This window comes from Pan paniscus, chromosome 12 (genome assembly GCF_029289425.2).
Source record: "Pan paniscus chromosome 12, NHGRI_mPanPan1-v2.0_pri, whole genome shotgun sequence".
In the NCBI taxonomy this organism is placed as follows: domain Eukaryota; kingdom Metazoa; phylum Chordata; class Mammalia; order Primates; family Hominidae; genus Pan; species Pan paniscus.
This window is the reverse complement of record NC_073261.2, coordinates 115241203-115265045: the sequence shown is the minus strand read 5'-3', so window position 1 is coordinate 115265045 and position 23843 is coordinate 115241203. Positions and strand designations below refer to the sequence as shown.

At 37.3% G+C, this 23843-nt stretch overlaps 1 protein-coding gene across 1 annotated transcript in view; it reads right to left on the bottom strand.

The window, feature by feature from the left end:
* ROCK2 (Rho associated coiled-coil containing protein kinase 2) overlaps positions 1-23843 on the bottom strand; it is a 163173-nt gene that overhangs the window by 82730 nt on the left and 56600 nt on the right. Inside the window, exon 3 of the mRNA XM_003826972.6 lies at positions 23666-23766. Coding sequence (XP_003827020.1) covers positions 23666-23766 — 101 coding nt within the window. The remainder of the gene's footprint in view (positions 1-23665; positions 23767-23843) is intronic.

Sequence of the window (23843 nt, the reverse complement as noted above, 5' to 3'; positions counted from 1 at the left end):
GGGCAGGTCTTTCCTGTGCTGTTCTCATGATAGTAAGTAGTAAGTCTCATGAGAGCTAATGGTTATTATAAGCGGGAGTTTTCCTGCACAAGCTCTCTTTGCCTGCTGCCATCCATGTAAGATGTGACTTGCTGCTCCTTGCCTTCTGCCATGATTGTGAAGCCTCCCCAGCCACGTGGAACTGTAAGTCCAATAAACTTCTTTCTTTTGTAAATTGCCCAGTCTCGGGTATGTCTTTATTAGCAGCATGAAAACAGACTAATACACTTGGAAAATCCTAAAATGGACCTCCTCAAACACTTATGGACAAAAACTTTTGAACATCATTCTGAGTAAAACACCTCATTGGAAATTTTCAAATTTATTTTTATTAACAAAAATATATTATTTTTATAAGAAGATCCAATGAATCTACTTGACAGACCTGGAGCAGTTACTGTTTCTACCATAGATACACAAAAAAAATGTTCTCACATTTTCTGTTTGTGGCAGCCAAGATCAAATGGGGGATACAGAAATTACAAAAACATGTTGAAAGAGAGATAATTTTTGCAACTTAGAAATAACCCTGTAAACAGTGAAGAGCCTGTTTTATTCCAAAAAAGGAATTAAAAAGTTGAGTTTACATGAGTAGCATTGGAAAATCGTGTCCCCAACATCCTTGCCTCCTGGTTGGTTCTACTTTAAAAGCCTGGCTTAAAACTAAATTAAAAGCCAGTGGATGCCCAGGAAGCAATAAGCCCAGTGATCAGGAAGGATCACAGTCAATTCTTCAATGAAAACTTTCTACATTCAAGTTTCTGTGCTATACAGCATACTGAAAGACAAGAAAAATCTAACTCCAGATATGATCTGGTTGCACACACACACATTAGTTACCAATGTCTGGGTTGAACTGACAAATGCCTACAGTAAGGGTTCTCCTTTTCTTCCTGCTGCTTTACAGATATTCCTCCAAAACTGTGTTCCTGACTAAGTAAGATAATCTTCCCGATACAAGTGAACTATGTAGAACAGCTATGAATCCCTGATGTAAATGCCAAAAGTACTTGAAAGACACAGTTCCTGCATCCAAAGTTTTACATTATTAAAAAAAAAAAAAGAAATCAAAGTATATATATAAACTATAGCACAAGGCACACACACACACACACACACAAAAACAAAGAGCATACTCTGAAATGAGCAGCCTGCCTACAATGAATAGCTCAGTGGAAGATAAGGGTTAAAGTTTTTTTTTTTTTTAATTGGCAACACCTTAAAAGGCAGCCTGGAGGGCCAGGATGAAGTTTTCATAGTTCATTTGGTTGGAAAAAGATCCATTGAATATACAGCAGAGATAATACATAAATATATTTTATAAGGTCACCTTGACAGCAGTTTATATTAGTCAGATCAGATGTAGAATTCCCATTTTTTATCTAACTCAATATAAGGAGGTGGGGAAATAAAGAAAAAAGATGAAAAAAAAAACATGTATGCTAAAAAGCTCCACTCTTAATTCCACTACACACAAACCAGGAATGGGGATAGGAGTAATACATGAGAACACAAGGATATTTCAAGCAGGAGGAAGATGGTCTGCTAAATAGTAATGTCAGTCTAACTGAGCTTGGATAGTGTGAATTTATAGATGTAATAAGCAGAGTCCTGACACTGTCTTTATCAGCACTTCACAACCTAAGATTAATAGTAACAATGGTGAAACACTGTTAGCAGAAGTGGAAAATAGAATGCAAAGCAGGTGTTCATACATAACTGGATAACGATGGAGTGGCCTGATGAAGGTGATGATAGTAAAAGTGGATGGACTGGAGAAATATTATGAAAGCAGAAACAGGACTTACTGAAAAATTAACTATAAGAGTTGACAGAAAAAAGAGTAATCAGTGATGACTCCTAATTTTTTGACTTGAACAACTAGGTTGATGCAAGAGCCATTTACTACGATCAGAAAGAGAAGGAACAGATTTGTGGAGGAAGAACAAAGTTAGAGAGGGCATCAAACATTCTGATTTCACACATTTTAGAGATCTATGACACATCTTCATGAAGATGTCAAATAAGCCACTGTGGATATGAGTTGGGGAGCAAAGTAGAAAGTTCTGAGCAGTAACTGTAAATTTGAGCATTGCCATTATATAAACTGTATTTAAAGTCACAGGAATGCATGAGCTTACCTTAAGAAGGCAAATAAACAAAGAGACTGGCCATTGGAAACTACAAATTTAGAAGTCAGGTAGAGAATGAACCATGAAGGAAACTTAGAAGGAAGAGCCTGCAAAGAAAAAATCCTTTCAAGAAATGAAGAGATGTGAATATTACTAAGAGTTTGAGTGAGATGAAAGTGAAATACTATACAGCCAATACAAGTACAGGTGAAGTCTATATTTATTGACATGGAAAGATGGTTATGACCATATGTCAAAGAGAACACACTCTGGAATCCTCTGCCTAAATTCAGATCTCATTTCAACCACTTAGCAGCTATGTGAACTTTGGGGGTTATTTATCCTAACTACCTGAGTTTAATTTTCCCATCTGTACAATGGGCATAATAGTAATAATACTTACCTGAAAGGACTGTTGTGAAGACCTAGGTTACTAAATACAAATGGATTAAAAGTCTGCCTGGCATGTTACAACTGCTAAAAGAGTGTATGCTACCATTTATTACTGCATTAAAAAACACAAATTACAAAACTATGTATATAATGATCCTTTAAGACTTAAATATATTACATTTATCTTCAGAAATGGGCAAGTTGGAAATCTAGATATCAAATTAATAAGAGTAGTTCTCTCTCAATTCTAACACTACAGGTGAATTTTAAAAGTATAATGTTGGCTTATTTTCTCATTATTCTACTGTGAACATATTCATCATTTACATAATTCTTAATTTCAAGGGAAATTTTCATAACTCAATAGTGAAAAGTTTTAAACTTTCCTAGAATGAAAATGATTAGGAGAAAATATAAATACCCACTGAAAATAATTCAACATTAGTTTTACAACAGTCTCCAAATGTCTGTAAATCACCAAGCAGTGAAACGATACAAAAAGGGTGGTTACCTTTATGTTTGAAAATGGTAATAGGGAGAAAGAAACATGATAAATGGAGGTTTTAACACGTTCTTCCACCTAATTCTAAGCAATTTAGACCTTTGTGAATGAGAATGCATTCATATATTAAATTCCATAGTTTAAAATAAAACAGCGACCAGGAAAAAATTTAATGTCACTTAACATTTTTCTTAGGAATAAGAAGTAAGCAGGGGGATTACACAGTGGGATTGCAGCATTACTCACACCTGTAATCCCAGCAATTTAGGAGGCCAAAGCAGGAGGACTGCTTGAGGCCAGGAGTTAGAGACAAGTGTGGGCAACACTGGGGGACCTTGTTTCTACAAAAAAAAAAAATTCAAAACTAGCCATGTATGGCGGTACACACCTGTGGTCCTTTTTCTATTTTTAGATTTTTAAAACTTTCTTATTGAAAACTAAAACACGCACGCCCACTAGCATAGGCCTACAGAGGGTCAGGATCATAAATATCACTGTCTTCCACCTCTACATCTTGTCCCACTAAAAGGTTTTCAGGCGAAATAACATGAATGGAGCTGGCATTTCCTATGGTAACAATGCCTTCTCCTGGAATCCCTCCTGAGGGACCTGCCTGAGGTACTTCTTGAGGAGGTGTCACTTTTTTCAGAAATATGTCCATGGTGGTTTGTTGGGCTTGTTTCTTTTCTCACTATTGAGTTGCATGAGTAATGTGTTGGAACTACGGCATTAAGATGGCTATGACCTTAAGACAGCTGACATTACTAGGTAAAAGGAATTTTTCAGCTCCATTATAGTCTTTTGGGACCACTGACACATATGCAGTCTATCATTTACCAAAACACCATAATGCTGCACATGACTGTACTGTGCAATACCTACTGTGACATACTAAAGTTACTTGTACAATGAGAATTCTATCTGTAGAAATTGGCAGATCCTCTGTGGTAATGCATTTTTAACTTGAAATGAAAAAGTATTTCACATAAAAGGACAAATTTGCACCAACTATTATAAAACTTTCTTCAAATGTCTACAAAAACATACTCATAAAGATGTGCCAAATGTGGAACAGTCCACACATATCTGCCATACTAATTTATTTACTGTATACGAATCAACTTTAAAAGGCTATGAAAGAAGCACCTGCACTTCTCCTTTGGATTCTTATCCTTATTTTAAAGAATCTCTACATAAAGTAAAACAGAACCAAGAATTAAAGCTAAAACAAACATGCTATAAACTCTTGGGTCAGGTCATCAGATTCATGGAATGTTAAAATACTTTTCATTTCTAAAAATTAAGACTTTCTTTCTGCATATTTTGTAGCCAAAACAAATTTTGAGATGAAAAATTAATGATAAAAACAAAAATAAAAGCCTTCTTTATTTATACATCTTCCTTTTTCTTCTCTTTCCTTTAACATATTAAATTGTAATGATCAAATTAACACAGTACAGTGAATATCCTGCCATTAAGACATGATAAATCAAGGTCTGTCATATTCCTTCCAAATTTCAACTCCAAATTCTGTATCTCTTCCATAACTACACAGGTATGCAGAAACAATGCATCTGTTTAAAATATTTACAGCATGAATCTATATACCAATAGGCAATAATACAATTAACCCTTAGGAAGCACTTTGACCAGGCTTATTTATATTATTAATCCCCCATAATGACTCCCATAAGATAGGTATAATTATCTCTATGCTATAGGTGGGAACTCAGAAAGACTCACGCCTGTGGTCACCACGATCTCTGAGTTAGAAAATGGAAGAGCTAGGATTCAACTACTATATATTTTCCCTATCTTTAGGCTCTTCTACAACTCAACTGTCATATCATCTAATCTCCCACTCTCCCGACCACAGTACCAAAATTCTAAAAGCCAAAGCTTCACCATTTTCACATACACACACAAAAAAACCAAAAACCAAAAAACACAAACAACAACAAAAACCCCGAACAATAACAAAGCTTCATTGCTTTCTGAGGCAGTCCTCTCCTCAAATGTACTCCAAATGAAACTTTCAATTCTTTCAACCTCAGACGGCATTGTTTCAAGTCCCCTGAGCACCATACCCCTTGAGTATATCCTATCAATACGCCTTTTTTTTTTTTTTTTTTTTTGAGATGGAGTCTCACCCTGTCACCCAGGCTGGAGTGCAGTGGCACGATCTCGGCTCGCTGGGAATACAGGTGCACGCCACCAACCCCGGCTAATTTTTTATATTTTTAGCAGAGACGGGGTTTCACTGTGTGAGCCAGGATGGTCTCAACCTCCTGGCCTCAGGAGATCTGCCCGCCTCAGCCTCCCAAAATGCTGGGATTACAGGTGTGAGCCACCGCGCCTGGCCCCAATATGCCTTTTAAGACAGGGCAACAGGTTTCTGGTTCCACAGATAAGGAGCTTGGAAATCACCATCCATCCTACCAACAAATAAAATGCTGAAGAGACTGAAAAACCAACAGTGCTTCCGGGATCCAAAAGACAGGGGAGGACACCAAGCAAACCACTGACCCCAAACTAGAGAGACAAACAAATAAAGGGAGCCATGGCTACAAGATCCAAGATTCACAAGCAGAAATTGCCACAGGAACCAGTGCTGAGGTAGGAAACCTGAGCTGTAACTGACGAATTGCTGGGGGCTAAGTGGTGGTCAAGTCAGAAAATTAAAAACTTTGAAAGGGACCCAGTTATAGGTGAGACCCCACACCTTTACAGATTTTATATCCAAGAGCTCAACCAGAGTCTCACAGTAAATATTGGAGAAAAATCCCCTCACACTTCCAAGAGGGTTAAAGGGAAAGGAACATTTTGAAATATGCCACAGCATTCGCTTCTTAAGGTCAGCCCTCCGGATGTAACAGTTTTACTGTGTGTGTGTGTTTTTTTCCTTGTGTGTGTGTGTGTGTGTGTGTGTGTGTATTTAAGTTTTGCACTGTGTGTGTGTGTGTGTGTCTGGATTCACAGATGACGTTTTTTTCTATCAGCCCTTTGAATATATTGGCCCACTGTCTCCTGGCCTCTGAAATATTTGATGAGAAATCTATTCATAATCTATTGAAGATTCTTTGTATGTGACAAATCACTTCTCTTTTGCTGCTTTCAAATTCTTTGTAATTTTCAAGTGTGACCGTAAGATTTCTCATTGTAGATTTCCTTGAGTTCAAGTTCATTTTAGTTGGATTTTGTTGACTTTCTTGGATATTCATGGCTTTCATCAAAATTCGGGAGTTTACACCCATTCAAATATTCTGTCTCTTTCTTCTTCTGTTACTCCCACAGTATATATTTTGTTCTATTTGAATGTGTCCTACTCATACCCCTTAGACTCTGTTCACTTTTCAATCTGTTTTCTTTGTTCCTCAGACTCAGTAATCTTCATTTTCCTATATACAAGTTTGCTGATTCTTCTGCCGGCTCAAATCTGCCCCTTTGACTCCTTTTAGTGTTTTTTATTTCAGTTATTGTACTTTTCAGCTCTAGAAGTTTTTTGGTTTCTTTTTAGGTTTTCTGTCTCTTTACTGATATTTTCATATTGGTCATACATCACTTTCGTGACTTTCTCTACATCTTCCTTTAGTTCTTTGAGCATCTTTTGGATAGCTGTTTTAAAGTCTTTGTTTTGGCCAGTAGTGGTGGCTCATGCCTGTAATATCAGCACTTTGGGAGGCTGAGGCAGGCAGATCACCTGAGATCAGGAGTTTGAGACCAGCCTGGCCAACATGGCAAAACCCCGTCTCTACTAAAAAACACAAAAACTAGCCAGGTGTGGTGACAGGCGCCTGTAATACTAGCTACTCGGGAGGCTGAGGCACGAGACTCTCTTGAACCGGGAGGTGGAGGTTGCAGTGAGCCAAGACTGCACGACTGCACTGCAGTGTGGGTGACAGAGCAAGACTCCATCTCAAAAAAAAAAAAAAATCTTTTTTGAATGGATCGGCCATATTGGCCATCAGGTCTTTTTCAAGGACGGTTTCTTTTGATTTGTTTTTGTTTTCTTTGAATGGCCTATATATATTTTCCTGTTTCTTTGGATATAAGACATATTCTGCCGGTGTGATTGTTGTCCAGGTAACGAAAGAGATTCCTCTTGCTTGTTACTCCCCTCTCTTTTCAGAATCCTCTCTCTCCCCATCATTTGTGTTTGTGTGCTTTTTCATTAAGAGATGGGGTCTTGCTCTGTCACCCAGGCTGGAGTAAAGTGGTATGATCATGGCTCACAGGAGCCTTGACCTCCCAGGCTCAAGCAATCCTGCCACTTCAGCCTCCAGAGTAGCTGGGACTACAGGCACATGCCACCACAAATGGCTAGTTATTTTTAATTTTCTTGTAGAGATGGGGTCTCACTATGTTGCCCAGGCTGGTCTCAAACTCCTGGCCTCAAGCAATCCTTCCACCTTGGCCTCCCAAAGTGCCAGGATTACACGTATGAGCTACTGCAACCAGCCACCCCATCACTTTTGAAGGATAATTTCCTAAAGTGCAGAATTCTAGATTGGTAATTTTGCTTTCTTTTTTATTCTCAATACTTTAAAATTTTTATTCCACTCTTTTTGCTTGCATGGTTTCTGAGGAGAAGTCAGATAAAATTCTTTTCTTTGTTCCTGTATAGGTAAAGTGTGGTTTGTTAGGCTTTTTCTTCTCTTGGCTTTCAGGCTTTTTCTTATGCTTGGTTTTCTATAGTTTGAAAATGATATTCCTAAATGTAACGTTTAAGACATTTATTCTGCTTTCTGTTCTTTGGGCTTTCTGGATCTGTGGTTTGGTGTCTGCCATTAATTTGGGTAAAATTTTCACTATTATTTCAAATGTTTCTTCTGTTGTTTTTTTCTTCTTCTTGTATTCCCATTACACATATTTTACACCTTTTCTAGTGGTTCCACGGTTCTGTGATAATTCTGTCCTGATGTTTTCAGTCTTCCCTCTACATGCTTTCAGTTTTGGGTGTACCTATTGATATATCCTGAAACTTAGAGATATTTTATCAACCTTGTTCAGTCTAGCAATAAGTCTATCAAAGGCACTTTTCATTTCTGTTAAAAGTGTTTTTGATCTCTAGAATTTATTTTCACTTGTTCCTTAGGATTTCTCTCTCTCTACTCACATCACCACTCTATTCATGCATGCTATTTTATCCATTAGCATATTAATCAAAGTTCTTTTAAATTGCTGGTTTGATAATTTTAGTGTTCCTACCATGTTTGCTCCTAATGCTTACTGTCTCTTCAAAATTTTTTTTCCTGCCTTTTAGTATGCTTTGTAATTTTTCCTTGATAGCGGGACATGATGCATTGAGTAAAAGGAACTTCTGTAAATAGGTCTTTAGTAATATAAGGTGTAGAGTGAGGCAATGTTTCCTATAGTTTTAGGTTCTACAATCTTGTGGGCAGTGTTCTATAGTCTTATGATTAGGTCTCAGCGAATCCTTATGCCTCTATACTGTGAACTTTAAATGTGCTTCTGAGTCATAGGATGGCTAGTGTGGGCTGGAGTTGTGTATTAACCTTCCCCAAGTTTCATTATGCTCTGGTTACATCTGGAGGGCAGGCCTTGTTAAGAAGCAAATGCTGTGGCATATTTCAAAATGTTCCTTTCCCTTTAATCCTCTTGGAAGCATGAGGAGATTTTTCTCCAATATTCACTGTGAGAATCTGGTTGAGCTCTTGGATATAAAATCTGTAAAGGTGTGGGGTCTCACCTATAACTGGGTCCCCTGCAAGTTTTTAATTGTCTGACTTGACCACCACTTAGCCCCCAGCAATTTGTCAGTTACAGCTCAGGTTTTCCTACCTCAGCACTGGTTCTCGTGACAATTTCTGCTTATGAATCCTGGATCTTATAGCCATGGCTATTTGTTTGTCTCTCTAGTTTGGGGTCAGTGGTTTGTTTGGTGTCCTCACCTGTCTTTTGGATCCCAGAAGCACTGTTGGTTTTTCAGTCTCTTCAGCATTTTATTTGTTGTTAGGATGGATGGTGATTTCCAAGCTCCTTACTTGTGCAACCAGAAACCTGTTGCCCTGTTTTAAAGGGCATATTGATAGGATATACTCAAGGGGTATGGTGCTCTGGGGACTTGAAACAATGCCATCTGAGGTTGAAAGGACTGAAAGGTTCGGGGCTGGGCGCGGTGGCTCACGCCTGTAATCCCGGCACTTTGGGAGGCAGAGGCGGGTGGATCACAAGGTCAGGAGATCGAGACCATCCTGGCTAACACGGTGAAACCCCGTCTCTACTAAAAAAATACAAAAAATTAGCCAGGCGTGGTGGCGGGCACCTGTAGTCCTAGCTACTCGGGAGGCTGAGGCAGGAGAATGGCGTGAACCCGACAGGCGGAGCTTGCAGTGAGCAGAGATCACACCACTGCACTCCAGCCTGGGAGACAGAACGAGACTCCATCTCAAAAAAAAAAAAAAAAGTAGAATTGAAAGGTTCATTTGGAGTAGATCTGAGGAAAGGACTGCCTTGGAAAGTGACAAAGCTTTGTTATTGTTTGACTGGGTTTTTTGGTTGTTGTGTTTTCCCTAAACTGACAGGAAAGTTAAGACATTAACAGATAAACAAAAATTAAGGGAGCTTGTTACCAGTAGACGTGACCTGCAAGAAATGGTCAATGAAGTCCTACAGGGTGAAATGAAAACACACTGTTTAAACAGTAAGTTGAAGTCATGTGAAGAAATAAAAATCTCAATAAAGGTAAATACACACACAATTATAAAGTCCAGTATTACTGTAATAATGGATTATAATTGCACTTTTTGCTTTCTACATGATTTAAAAGGCCAATACATATTTTTAAATTATTAATCTAAAAGCTAGTATTATTGAAACTTTGTTTCATAAACCCATTTTGTTCTATATAAAAAATTGATGCATTTAAAGTGATTAGTTTATGGTTTGGGGCACATAATGAATAAGGAGGTAATTCTGTGACAGCAACTGGAAAGGGTGAGGGCAGAGCTGTTAAAGAAGCAGAGCTGGCCGGCTGCAGTGGTTCACGCCTATAACCCTAGCACTTTGGGAGGCCGAGGCAGGTGGATCATTTGAGGTCAGGAGTTTGAGACCAGCCTTGCCAACATGGTCTCTACTAAAAATACCAAAATTAGCCAGGCACGGTGATGGGCACCTGTAATCCCAGCTACTCGGGAGGCTGAGGCAGGGAAATCACTTGAACACGGGAGACAGAGGTTACAGTGAGCCAAGATGGTGCCACTGCACTCCAGCCTGGGCGACAGAGCAAGACTCTGTCTCAAAAAAAAAAAAAAGAGCAAGAGTTACTGTATATTCTTGAAGCTAAGCTGATATAAATTGACATCTGAATTTTTATAAGTTTAGGATGTTAAATGTAATGCCTATGGTATCTACAAAGAAAACAGAATACATACTAAACAAATTGAGAAAGAATGTAAACATACCACTATAAGAAAATGAACTGAACACAAAAGCCAAGAGAAATGCAGGAAATAAGGGTCAAAAAAAAAAAAAAAGCTTTACAACATATAGAAAACAAATAGCAAAATAACAGAAATAAATTCTTCTTCCCAGTAATGACATTCAATGTAAGTGAATTAAACTCTCCAATCAAAAGACAGAGATTGGCAGAATGAATTAAAAAAAAGATCCATCTATGCATTGTCCATAAGATAATCACTTTAGATCCAAAGACACAAACTGATTGATAGTGGAAGGATGGAAATAGTAACCAAAAGAGAGCAGAAGTGGCTATACTAATATCAGACCAAATAGACTTTAAATCAATAAAGGTTACAGGAAACAAAAAAAAATTATATCTTAATAAAAGTTTCAACACAGTAAGAAGACACAGCAATTACAAACATTTATACACCTAGTAACAGACCGTATATGAAGCAAAAACAGAACTGAAGGAGAAATAGACAGCTCTATAATAATAGTTGGAGACTTTCATTCTCTATTATCACTTAATAGAATGGAGTATGGAAATACAGTAAAGAAACAGAGGACTTAACACAATAAACTAACTAGATCTTAGGTATATATACAGAACACATAATAACATATATAATATTCTCAAGTGCACATGGGACATTTTCCAAAACAGATCATATGTCAGGCCACAGATTAAGTCTCAAAAGATTTAAAAAGATAGACATACAAAGTATATTTTCCAACCACAATGGGATGAAGTCAGAAATCGATAAAAGACAGGAGGCTGAGGCAGGAGAATGGCGTGAACCCGGGAGGTGGAGCTGGCAGTGAGCCGAGGTCGCGCCACTGCACTCTAACCTGGGTGACAGACCAAGACTCCATCTCAAAAAAAAAAAAAAAGACTTCGATAAAATAACTACAATGAGAAAATCCACAAAAACATGGAAATTAAACAACACACAAATAACCAACGAATCATATAAGAAATCAGAAGGGAAATTAGGAAATACTCCAGAGACAAATGAAAACAACACAACAAAAAACTTAACGGAATACAGCAAAAATAGTATATGGGAGAAATTTATAGCTATAAATGCTTACATTAAAAAAACGAGAATGATCTGAAATTAAAAACTAAACTTTACAATTTAAGAAACTAGAAAGAGAAAAACAAACTAAACCCAAAGCCATCAGAAGCAAGGAAATAATAAAGATTAGAGCAAAGATAAAACAAGAGAACACAACAACAACAACAACAACAAAATCAATGAAACCAAAAGTTGGTTCTTTGAAACAATCCAAAAGAGTCACAAACCTCTGGCTAGATGGACTAATTAAAAAAACAGAGAATACTCAAATTATTAAAATCAGAAATAAAAGTGGGGACATTACTACCCACTTTACGAAAATTAAAATGATTAAGAGAGTACTCTGACCAATTCTATGTTAACAAATAGAATAACTTAGATAAAACAGACAAATTCCTAGAAACACAAAATCTACCAAGACTAACTCACACAAAAAACCAGAAAATATAAATAGACCTACAATTAGTAAAGGGATTGATTCAGTAACCAAAACTTTCCTGACATAGAAAAGCTCTTTACCTAATGGCTTCACTGGTGAGTTCTACCAAATATTTCAATAACATCAATCATTCTCATACTTCTCTAGAAAACTGAAGAGGAAGGAACACCTCCTAACTCATTCTATGAGGCCAGCATTACCCTGATACCAAGGACAGATAAAGACATCACGGTAGTCCCCTCTTATCCTCAGGAAATACATTCCAAGACCCCAGTGGTTACCTGAAACCATGGAGAGTACTGAATCCTATATATATATTATGTTTTTTCCTATACATACATATCTATGATAAAGTTCAATTTATAAACTAAGCAACAGTAAAAATTAAGAATAATAAGAACAGGCCGGGAGCAGTGGCTCATGCCTGTAATCCCAGCACTTTGGGAGGCCAAGGCGGGCAGATCCCCTGAGGTCAGGAGGTCGAGACCAGCCTGGCCAACATGGTGAATCCCCATCTCTACTAAAAATACAAAAATTAGCCGGGCGTGGCGGCAGGCACCTGTAATCCCAGCTATTTGGGAGGCTAAAGCAGGAGAATCGCTTGAACCCGGGAGGCAGAGGTTGCAGTGAGCCGTAATCGTGCCATTGCACTCCAGCCTGGGGGACAACAGCGAGACTTCATGTCAAAAAAAAAAAAAAAAAAAAGAATTATAAGAACAATTATAACAATATACTTTCATAGAAGCTATATGAATATGGTCTCTCTCTCTCTCTCTTTCAAAATACCTTATTGTATGTAATATTTTCAGACCTTGGTTGACTGCGGGCAACTGAAACTGTAGAAAGCAAAACTACAGGTAAGGGCAGGTGACTGTACGAGAAAACAACTATCAACCAGTTTCACTTCTGAAAATTAATAGAAAGATTCTCAACAAATTACTAGCAAACTGAAATCAGCAGTATATTAAAAGGTTTCCACATCATGACCAAGTATGATTTATTCCTAGAATCCAAGGATGGTAAAACATGTGCAAATCAATCGCTGTATTAAACCACATTAACAGAATAAAGGTAAGCAACACATAATCATTTCAACTGAGGGAGAAAACACATTTCACAAAATTCAACACTCTTTTTTTTTTTTTTTTGAGACAAAGTCTTGCTCTGTCACCCAGGCTGGAGTACAGTGGTGCAATCTCAGCTCACTGCAACCTCCACCTCCCGGATTCAACAGATTCTCCTGCCTCAGCCTCCCTAGTAGCTGGGATTACAGCTGCCTGCCACCACACTCGGCTAATTTTTGTATTTTTAGAAGAGATGGGGTTTCACCATGTTGACCTGGCTGGTCACGAACTCCTGACCTCAGGTGATCCGCCCACCTCAGCCTCCCAAAGTGCTGGGATTATAGGTGTGAGCCACCGTGCCCTGCCTCAACACTCTTTCATGATTTACAAAAAGAAAACACTGAACAAACCAGGAGTAAAAGAAAACCACCTCAACGTAATAAACTACATATGTGAAACACCCACGTGAATATCATACTCAATAGTGAAAGTCTAAAAGTTTTTCCGCTAAGATAAAGAACAAGAAAAGGCTTGTGCCACTTCTAGTCAACATAGCACTGGAAGTTCTAGCCAGAGAAATTAGATAATAAAAAATAAATAAAACTATCTTTGTCCATAAGTGATTTATGATCTTTTATGTAGACAATCCTAAAGATCCCACCTCCCAAAAAATGTATTAGAATAAGTTAGGCAAAACTGCAGCATACAAAGTCAACACTCAAAAGTCAATTATATTTCTATACACTAAAAATAAACAATCTAAAATGAAAATTACAAAAACAATTCCATTTACAATAACATCAAAAAGAACATTTAGGAATTAACTTAATTGAAAGAGACATCTAATAAAAACTACAAAACACTGCTAAAAGGAATTAAAGAAGACATAAGTAAATGGAACCCAGTCCCTTGTTATTAGACTGGAAGACTTAGTATTGTTAAAATGACCATTACCCAAAACAACCTAGAGTCAATGCAAACCCTGTAATTCCAATGATGTTTCTTGCAAAAATAGAAATAGAGGAAATAAGTGAAAGTAAAACAAAAACTGTTATTTTCATGTTCTTAACTGATCTAACAAATAAATTTGTTCAAAATAATAACAGCAACAATATATTCAGTAACATATGCTTGTCTGTACGTGTACTGGTGTGTGTGTATGTATACATATATATGCACAAAATGAATAACAGCAATGATAGACGTAACAGGAGGAAGGAATTAGGATTATTTTGTTATTATAAGGTATTTTACACCCCCCGTGAAGTGGTATGCTGTGATTTGAAAGGGGACTTGGATAAACTGAGAGTATATTTCTTTTTTCATGTTTTTATTAATAGACTTTATTTTTTAGAACAGTTTTAGGTTTACAGAAAAACCGAATAGGGTACACAAATTTACTATATACTCCCTGTCCCCTTCTCTTTTTCAGTTTCCTCTAACATTAACATATTAGAGGAATGCATTAGTGTGGTACATTTGTTACAACTGATAAAGCAATATTCATACACTACTATTAACTAAGTCCAGAGTTCACATTAGGGTTCACTGTTTGTGCTATACAATTCTATGGCCTTAGCAGACAAAATGTTATGTAACCACCAATATGGTAACAGACAGAATAGGTACACTGCCCCACAAATCCGCTGTGCTCCACCCATTCACCCCTTCACAACCTTCTGGCAACCACCAATCTTTTTTTCCCCCATAGGTTATAGGTTATTGGGGTACAGGTGGTGTTTAGTTACATGAGTAAGCTCTTTGATGGTGATGTGTAAGATTCTGGTGCACCCATCCCCCAAGCAGTATACACTGCACCCTATTTGTAGTCTTTTATCCCTTGCACCCCTCCAATCATTCCCCTCAAGTCCCCAAAGTCCACTGTATCATTCTTATGCCTTTGCGTACTCATAGTTTGGCTCCCACATATCAGTGAGAACATACGATGTTTGGTTTTGCATTCCTGAGTTACTTCACTTCGAGTAATAGTCTCCAATCTCATCTAGGTCACTATGAATGCCGTTAATTCATTCCTTTTTATGGCTGAGTAGTATTCCATCATATATACATAGCACAATTTCTTTATCCACTCGTTGACTGATGGGCATTTGGGTTGGTCCCAAGATTTTGCAATTGTGAATGGTGCTGCTATAAACGTGTGTCCAAGTATCTTTTTCGTATGACTTCTTTTCCTCTGGGTAGCAAGCACTAATCTTTACTGCTTCCAAAGTTGTCTTTTTCCAGAATGTCTTATGGAATCATAGAGCATGATTTACAGGCAGGATTCCTCATTTAGCATTTGAAGTTCCTTTCATAAAAATTTTATTTTTTAATTGACAAAAACTGCATATATTTATGGTGTTCAACATGGTGTTTTGAAGTAAGTATATGCTGTAGAATGGCTAAAAACAGCTAATTAACATATAAGCATTACCTCACATACTTTTAATTTTCTGTGTTGAGAACAGTTAAAATCTATTCTTTTAGAGATTTTTTGAAAATACATTATTAACTACAGTCACTATGTTGTACCATAAATCTCTTTAACTTATTCCTCCCATCTAACTGAAATGTTGTATCCTTTGACAAAGATCTCCCTAGCTGCTGGTAACCACCATTCTATTCTCTACTTCCATGCACTCAGCTTTTCTGGATTCCACATATAAGTGATATCATGTGGTATTCTTTCTGTGCCTGGGCTGATTTCACTTAATACAAGATCCTCCAACCATCAATTATCTATGTTGTTCCAAATGACAGGATTTCTTCCTTTTGTAAGGCTAAATAGTATTCCATTGTTTATACATACCATATTATCTTTCTTTATCCATTGTTAGACACTTAGGTTGATTCCATATCTTGGCTCTTATGAATAATGCTGCAATGAACATGAGAATGCAGATACCTCTACTAAATAATGATTTCACTTCCTTTAGATATATACCTACTAGTGGAATTGCTGGATTGTAAAGGTAGTTTTATTTTATTTTGGTTTCTTAAGACAGAGTCTCACTCTGTCGCCCAGCCTGAACTGCAATGGTGCAATCTTGGCTCACTGCAACCTCTGCCTCCTGGGTTCAAGCGATTCTCCCACCTCAGCCTCCCAAGTAGCTGGGATTACAGGTGTCTGCCGCCACGCCTGGCTAATTTTTTGCATTTTTAGTAGAGACAGGGTTTTGCCATGTTCGCCAGGCTGGTCTCGAATTCCTGACCTCAGTTGATCCACCCGCCTTGGCCTCTCAAAGTGCTGAGATTATAGGCATTAGCCACCGTGCCCAGCTGGTGGTTTTATTTTTAATTTTCTCAGAAATGTAAATAAATATTTAAAACTCTAGGGCAAACACTAAAAAAAAGGAAAAAAGTAGACAAACACTATAAAAAGAAAAAAAGTATAAACAATCTGCTAAGAAAGGAGAGAAAATGAAATCACATTAAATGATCAGTTAAAACCACAAAAGACAGAAAAAGAACGGGAGACAAAAATAGGAACAAGAATATAGGCAACAAAAGAAAACAACAACAAATATGGTAATATTAATTCAGCTATATCAACAATCACTTTGAATGTCAGAAGTCTAAATGGACCAATTTAAAAACAGAGATTGAGTGAATCAAGAAAAAAGACCCAACTATATTTTTTCTATAAGAAACTCACATTAAATATAAAGACACATATAGATGAAAAGTAGATGGATGGAAAAAAATTTACCATAACAATAATCAAAAGAAAGCAGAAGTAGCTATATTAATTTCAGACGAGCAAACTTCAAAGCAAGGAAAGTCACCAGGGATAAAAAAGGGCATTACATAACTGATAAAAGGATCAATTCTCCAAGAGGACATAACAATCATCAATGTGTTATATGTCTATCAACAGAGTGTCAAATTACATGAGGCAAAAGCTGATAGAACAGCAAGAAGAAAGAGATAAATTCACTATCATAACTGGAGACTTTGACACTGCTCTATCAGAAATGGACAGATCCAGCAGGCAGAAAACCAGTTAAGAATATAGTGGAACTCAACAATACCATCAATCAACTGGATATAACTGACATCTATAGACTACTTTATCCAACAACAGCAGAATACAGATTTTTCTCAAACTCTCATGGAACGTTCACCAAGATAAATCACATTCTGGGCCACGAAACACACCGTAACAAACTTCAAATAGAAATCATATTGTGTCTATTCTCAGATCACTATGGATTTAAACCAGAAACTGGTAACAGAAAGATAACTAGAAAATCCCAAAATATGTGGAGATTAAACAACATAATTCTAAATAACTCTTGGGTCAAAGAAGGAATCTCATGAGAAATTAAAATATATTTTGAAATAAATGAAAATAAAAACAAAACTTTTCAAAATTGGTGGGATACAGTGAAAGCAGTGCTTAATGCACATATCTAAAATCAATAATCTGAGTTTCCAACTTAGGAAACTAGAAACAGAAGAAACAAATTAAATTCCAAGTAGGCAAAAGAAAATAAATAATAAAAATTAGAGCAGAAACCAAGGAATAGAAAACAAGAATACACAAAAATCAATGAAACTAAAAGCTGGTTCTTTGAAAAGACCAATAATATTGATAAGGCTCTAGCCAGGTTGGCTAGAAGAGAGAGAATAAAAACTGCCAATATCAGAAATGAAGGAGGGAAAACCACTAAGGATTCCACAGACATTAATAAGGATAATAAGGGTCCGGGTGCAGTGACTCATGCCTGAAATCCCAGCACTTTGGGAGGCCGAGGCGGGCGGATCACCTGAGTTCAGGAGTTCTAGACCAGCCTGGGCAACATGGTGAAACCCCATCTCTACAGAAAAAAAAAAAAAAAAATTTGAGCCATTCATGGTGGTGCACGCCTGTAGTCTCAGCTACTAGGAGGCTGGGGTGGGAGGATCACTTGAGCCCAGGAGGCGGAGGTTGCAGTGAGCTGAGATTACACTACTGCACTCCAGCCTGGGCAACAGAGCAAGAACTTGTCTCAATGAATGAATGAATGATAACTCTATGCCCACAAATTTAATAATTTAGATGAAATGGACCAATTCCTTCAAAGACATAATATGCCAAAACTCATACAAGAAGAAACAGACTTACTGTTATTAAATAAATTAAATCAATAGTTATTAACCTTCCAAAACAGAAAGCATGAGGTCCAGGTGGATTCAGTGGTGAAATGTACCAACTATTAAAGGAAGAAATTATCTATAATGTATTTTAGAGGACAGATGTAGAGGGAATATTTCCAGAATCATTCTACGAGGTCAGCAAAAAACTTGACAAAGATATTACAAGAAAACTACAAACCATTATCTCTAATGAACACAGATGCAAAAATCCTCAACAAAATATTAGCCAATCAAATCCAACAATGTATTATGCGGTGTAAAAGAATTATACGCCATAACCAAGTGGGATTTATTACAGGTATACAAGACTGGTTCAACATTTCAAAATCAATTATTGTAATCCATCACACCAACAGGCTAAAAAAGAAAGACAGATGATCATATCATAGATGCAGAAAAAGCATCTGACAAATCCAACACCCACTCATGATTTAAAAAAAAAAAAAAAAAACCTCAGTACATGAAGAATAGAGGAACTTCAACTTGAATATCTATAAAAAATCCACAGCTCACTTCATGTTTACTGGTAAGAAACTAGCTTTCCCACTAAGATCAAGAACAAAAGCAAGGACATTTCCTCTCACCAATCCTTTCCATCACTGTACTGAAAGTCCGAGGTAATGCAATAACACAGGAAAAGGAAGTAAAGCGTATACAGATTGGGAAGGATCTATGTGATCATCTATGTAGAGGATTCGAAAGTTTCCTGGAATAAGTCATTATACCAAGTTGCAAGACAGAAGGTTAATACACAAAAGTTCATTGCTTTCCTGTAGATGAGCAATGAAAAAGTGGAATTTGAAATTAAATTCTGTATATGAGCAATACATATGAAATTAAATTCCTCTATATGAGCAATGAAAAAGTGGAATTTGAAATTAAATTCTGTATATGAGCAATGTATATGAAATTAAATTCCTGTATATGAGCAATGAAAAAGTGGAATTTGAAATTAAAAACACAATACCATTTACATTAAAGCACCTACAAAAATAAAACAGGCATAAATCTAACTAAATATGTATAAGATCTATATGAGGAAAACTACAAAACTCTAATGACAGAAATCAAAGAACTAAGCAAATGGAGAGACAGTCCATGTTCTTGGATGTGAAGACTCAATGTTGTCAAGATACCGGTTCTTCAAATATAGACCAAGTTGGTCTATATTTTCAATTCAATCACAAAAAAAAATCCCAGTAAGTTATTTCACGGATATTGACAAACTGATTCTAAAGTTTATATGGAGAAGCAAAAGACCCAGAATAGCCAACAAAATATTAAAGAACAGTCAGGTGCAGTGGCTCGCACCTGTAATCCTAGCACTTTGGAAAGCCAAGGCAGGTAGATCGCTTGAGCCCAGGAATTTGAGACCAGCCTGGGCAGCATAGCAAAACCCCATCTTTACTAAAAATACAAAAATTAGCCAGGAGTGGTGGCACACACTTGTAGTCCCAGCTACTCGAGAGGCTGGGGCAGCAGGATCACCTGGGCCGAGGAGGCAGAGGTTGCAGTGAGCCAGGATCACACCCCTGCACTCCAGCCTGCGCAACAGAGGAAGATGCCGTCTCAAAAAATAATAATTAAAAATAAGTAAGGAAGAACAAAATGGGAGGGATGAAACTATCCAACCTACAGACTTACTATAAAGCTACAGTAATCAAGACAATGTGATATTGGTGAAAGAAAAGACAAATAGATCAATGAAACAGAATAGAGAGCCCAGAAATAGACCCACATAAATATAGTCAACTGATCTTTGACAAAGGAGCAGAGGCAATACGATGGATTGAACAAATGTTGCTGGAATAACTGAACATCTACATGCAAAAAAAAAAAAAAAAAGAATCAAGACCAGACCTTATATCTTCTAGAGGATAGCACAGGAGAAAACCTAAATTATCTTGATTAGAGCAATGGTTTTTTAGATATAGCACCAAAGACATAACCCAAGAAAGAAATAACTGATAACCTGAACTTCAATAAAATTCAAATTGTCTACTACTCAAAGACAATGTCAAGAGGATGAGAAGAAAAACCAAAGACTGGGGGAAAATATTTGAAAAACACCCACCTGACAAAGGTCTATTATCCAAAAGAATTTGTTATACAAAGAACTCTCAAAACTCAACAATAAAAAAAATAAACAACCCAATCAAAAAATGGGCCAAAGACCTGAACAGACACTTCATCAAAGAAGATATACAGGCTAGGCGTGGTGGCTCACGCCTATAATCCCAGCACTTTAGGAGGCCAAGGTGGGCAGATTGCCTGAGGTCAGGAGTTTGAGACCAGCCTGGCCAACATGGCGAAACCCCATCTCTACTAAAAATACAAAAAATAGCCGGGCATACTGGCAAGTGCCTGTAATCCCAGCTACTTGGGAGGCTGAGGCAGGAAGAATCACTTGAACTCAGGAGGCGGAGGTTGCAGTAAGCCTAGATAGCGCCATTGCACTCCAGCCTGGCGACAGAGACTCCGTCTCAAAAAAAAAAAAAAAGAAAGAAAGAAAAGAAAAAAAGTAAAAGATATACAGATGGCAAATAAGTATATGAAAAGATGTTCCACATCATATGTCATCAGGGAAATGTCAAATTAATAAGGAGATACCGTTAAACACCTAATCAAATAACCAAAACACTTGTTTTTTGTCAGTTATAACAGCGACAAGACCAAATGCCAGGGAGGATGTGAAGCAAGAAGAATCCTCATTCATTGCTGGTAGGAATGCAAAGTGGTACAACCACTTTAGAAAACAGTTTGGCAGTTTTTTAGAAAACCAAATACACTCTTATCCTATGATCCAGCAATCAAGATCCTTGGTATTTAACCAAATGAACTGAAAATTTATGTCTACACAAAAGCCTGCATATGGATGTCTATAGTGCTTTACTCATAATTGTCAAAACCTGGAGGCAATCAATATGTCCTTCAGTAGGTGAATGGATAAACTTTGGTACAGCCAGACAACAGAATATTGTTTAGTAAAAAGGAATAAGCTAAAGGATCACAAAAAGACATGGAGAAACCTTAAATGCATATTACTCAGTGAAAGATGACAATCTGAAAAGGTTGCATACTGTATGATTCCAATTACATGACATTCTGGAAAAGGCAAAACTATGAAAACAGTAAAAAGAGTGACTGCCAGAGACTTGGGGCTGGGAGATGAATAGGCACAGCACAGAGGATTTTGGGGGCAATGAAAATACTATGTATAATAGTATAATGATGGGCATATATCATTGTACACTTGGCCAAACCTATAGGATATACACCACCATGAGCAAGCCCTAATGTAAACTATGACAATGGGTGATTATAACGTGTCAATGTAAGCATCAGTTGTAACAAATGTACTCTAATGAGGGATGCTGACAATGGAAGTGTCTATGCACACGTTGGGGCAAGGGGTATATGGGACATCTCTATACCTTCCTCTCGATTTTACTGTGAACCTAAAAGTGCTCTTAAAAAAACTAAAGCCTTTTTTTAAAAAAACAGGCCAACAGGGCATCTAGAATAAATAAAATATTACAGGTATGGTCCATCAATTTCTATCAATTTAGAAATTATATTAAAGCAGCCCCAAATTTCTTTACTACTTTAGGTAGTCTGATCATTAATGACTCTTGCCTGCTTACAATCCAAGGAAAATGGTTCTTTAATTAAGACAGTACTGTTAAGCAACTATTCCCTGTGTTCTTCACATCCAAGTACTATATTCTGGTTCAATTTCACTTCTATCTGGCCAATGTTCTTTCCCATTGATGATTTCTGAATTTTGGCTCATCACCTAAAATCATCCTCATTATACTTCAGGTTTAACTCATTTGCAAAATTATTCAACATGCTACCATTGCTCCCAAACAAGTCATTAAAATGTTTAATAGGAGGCCGGGTGCAGTGGCTCACGCCTGTAATCCCAGCATTTTGGGAGGCCGAGGCAGGCGGATCACCTGAGGTCGGGAGTTCAAGACCAGACTGACCAACATGGAGAAACCCCGTCTCTACTAAAAATACAAAATTGGCCAGGCGTGGTGGTGCATGCCTGTAATCCCAACTACTTGGAAGACTGAGGCAGGAGAATTGCTTGAACCCGGGGGGTGGAGGTTACGGTGAGCCGAGATCGCGCCATTGCACTCCAGCCTGGGCAACAAGAGTGAAACTCTGTCTAAAAAAAAAAAAAAAAAAAATGTTTAATAGGAGAAGAGGGACCCTGAAACCTTTCTTGGAGGTCTCTGTCCCATGTACCATCCATGCTTTCACCAGCCTCCTTGGAATAAAACTAGTACATTAGTTATAAAGCTTGCCTACCCATACAATTATTACTGTGCCATTTCATCATATTATCCTCAAGTGTGTCAGACTTCTTCAGAAGAATAATATTCTTCTTATGGATATGTATTACATAAATTGCACTACCCTGATCTACAAGTCCAATAAACCTATCAAAGAAAGGCACAGTGAGGTGTCTCATGCTTGTACTCCCAGCACTCTGGGAGGCCGAGCAGGTAGATCCCTTGAGTCCAGAAATTCAAGATCAGCCTCGGCAACATGGTGAAACCCCATCTCTACATAAAATACAAAAAATGAGCTGGGTGTGTGGCACATGCCTATAGTCCCAGCTTCTTGGAGGGCTGAGGTAGGAGAACTGCTTGAGCTTGAGAAGTCAAGACTGCAGTGAGCCAAGATTGTGCCACTGCACCACTCCAGCCTCAGTGACAAAGCAAGACCCTGTCTCAAAAAAGAACAAAAAGAAACAAAAAACCCAAAGAAAGAAGCAATGAAAGGAAAAAAAAGTCTATCATGACTTGTTCTTAACAAAATCCATGCTGGCTTATAATGATCACTACTTTTCTTAGTGCTCCATCAAGAGGGGTAAACGCTGTAGTGTGAAGAAGAGAATTTGACTCTAATTTAACTATAAGGACAATAATAGAGGAGTTTCATATACTCAGGTGATGAAAACAGGAATACGAGATTAGGAAGAGTTCCAAAGCCAATATAAAGGTAATAGTTATTGTCAACATTTCTTATAATTCCAATTGGTACCAGTAAGGCCTGCGAAAATAAATTTCAGATTTAATTTCAGTTATTAAAATTTATCTGTTACGTTTCTTACACATCTAAATAAATCTCAGTTCCTTAAGCAGATGTTTTTAATCTGAACATTCTAAATAAAAATACAACAGTTCTGGTGGAATAGTAACTGCTAGGCAGATCACATGTGAAGCTATATTGGCCTTATTTTCTACAATGTGTTTCAGAGCTGGAAGAGACCCAGAGTAGACAACAAAGGCTTCCTTTTATAGATGAGGACACTGACCAAGATCACAAAGCCACCTTCTGGCATGGGTGGGCATAGAAATTAGATCTACTCAGCTGCTATTGATAATGCTTCACAAAACCATGATGTCATAGAGAACAATAAGAACAAAACACTTTCTTACCAACTGCACTTCACCAAAAGCACCTCTTCCAATAACTTTTACAACATCATAGTCTTCTGCCTTCATCTGTAGACCTCTGATTTTTTTCACAATTTTCTCATCTACCATAAAAAGATCACCATACTTATAATATCAATCATATTTATATTTTTAAATAATCAACATTTATAAATATATT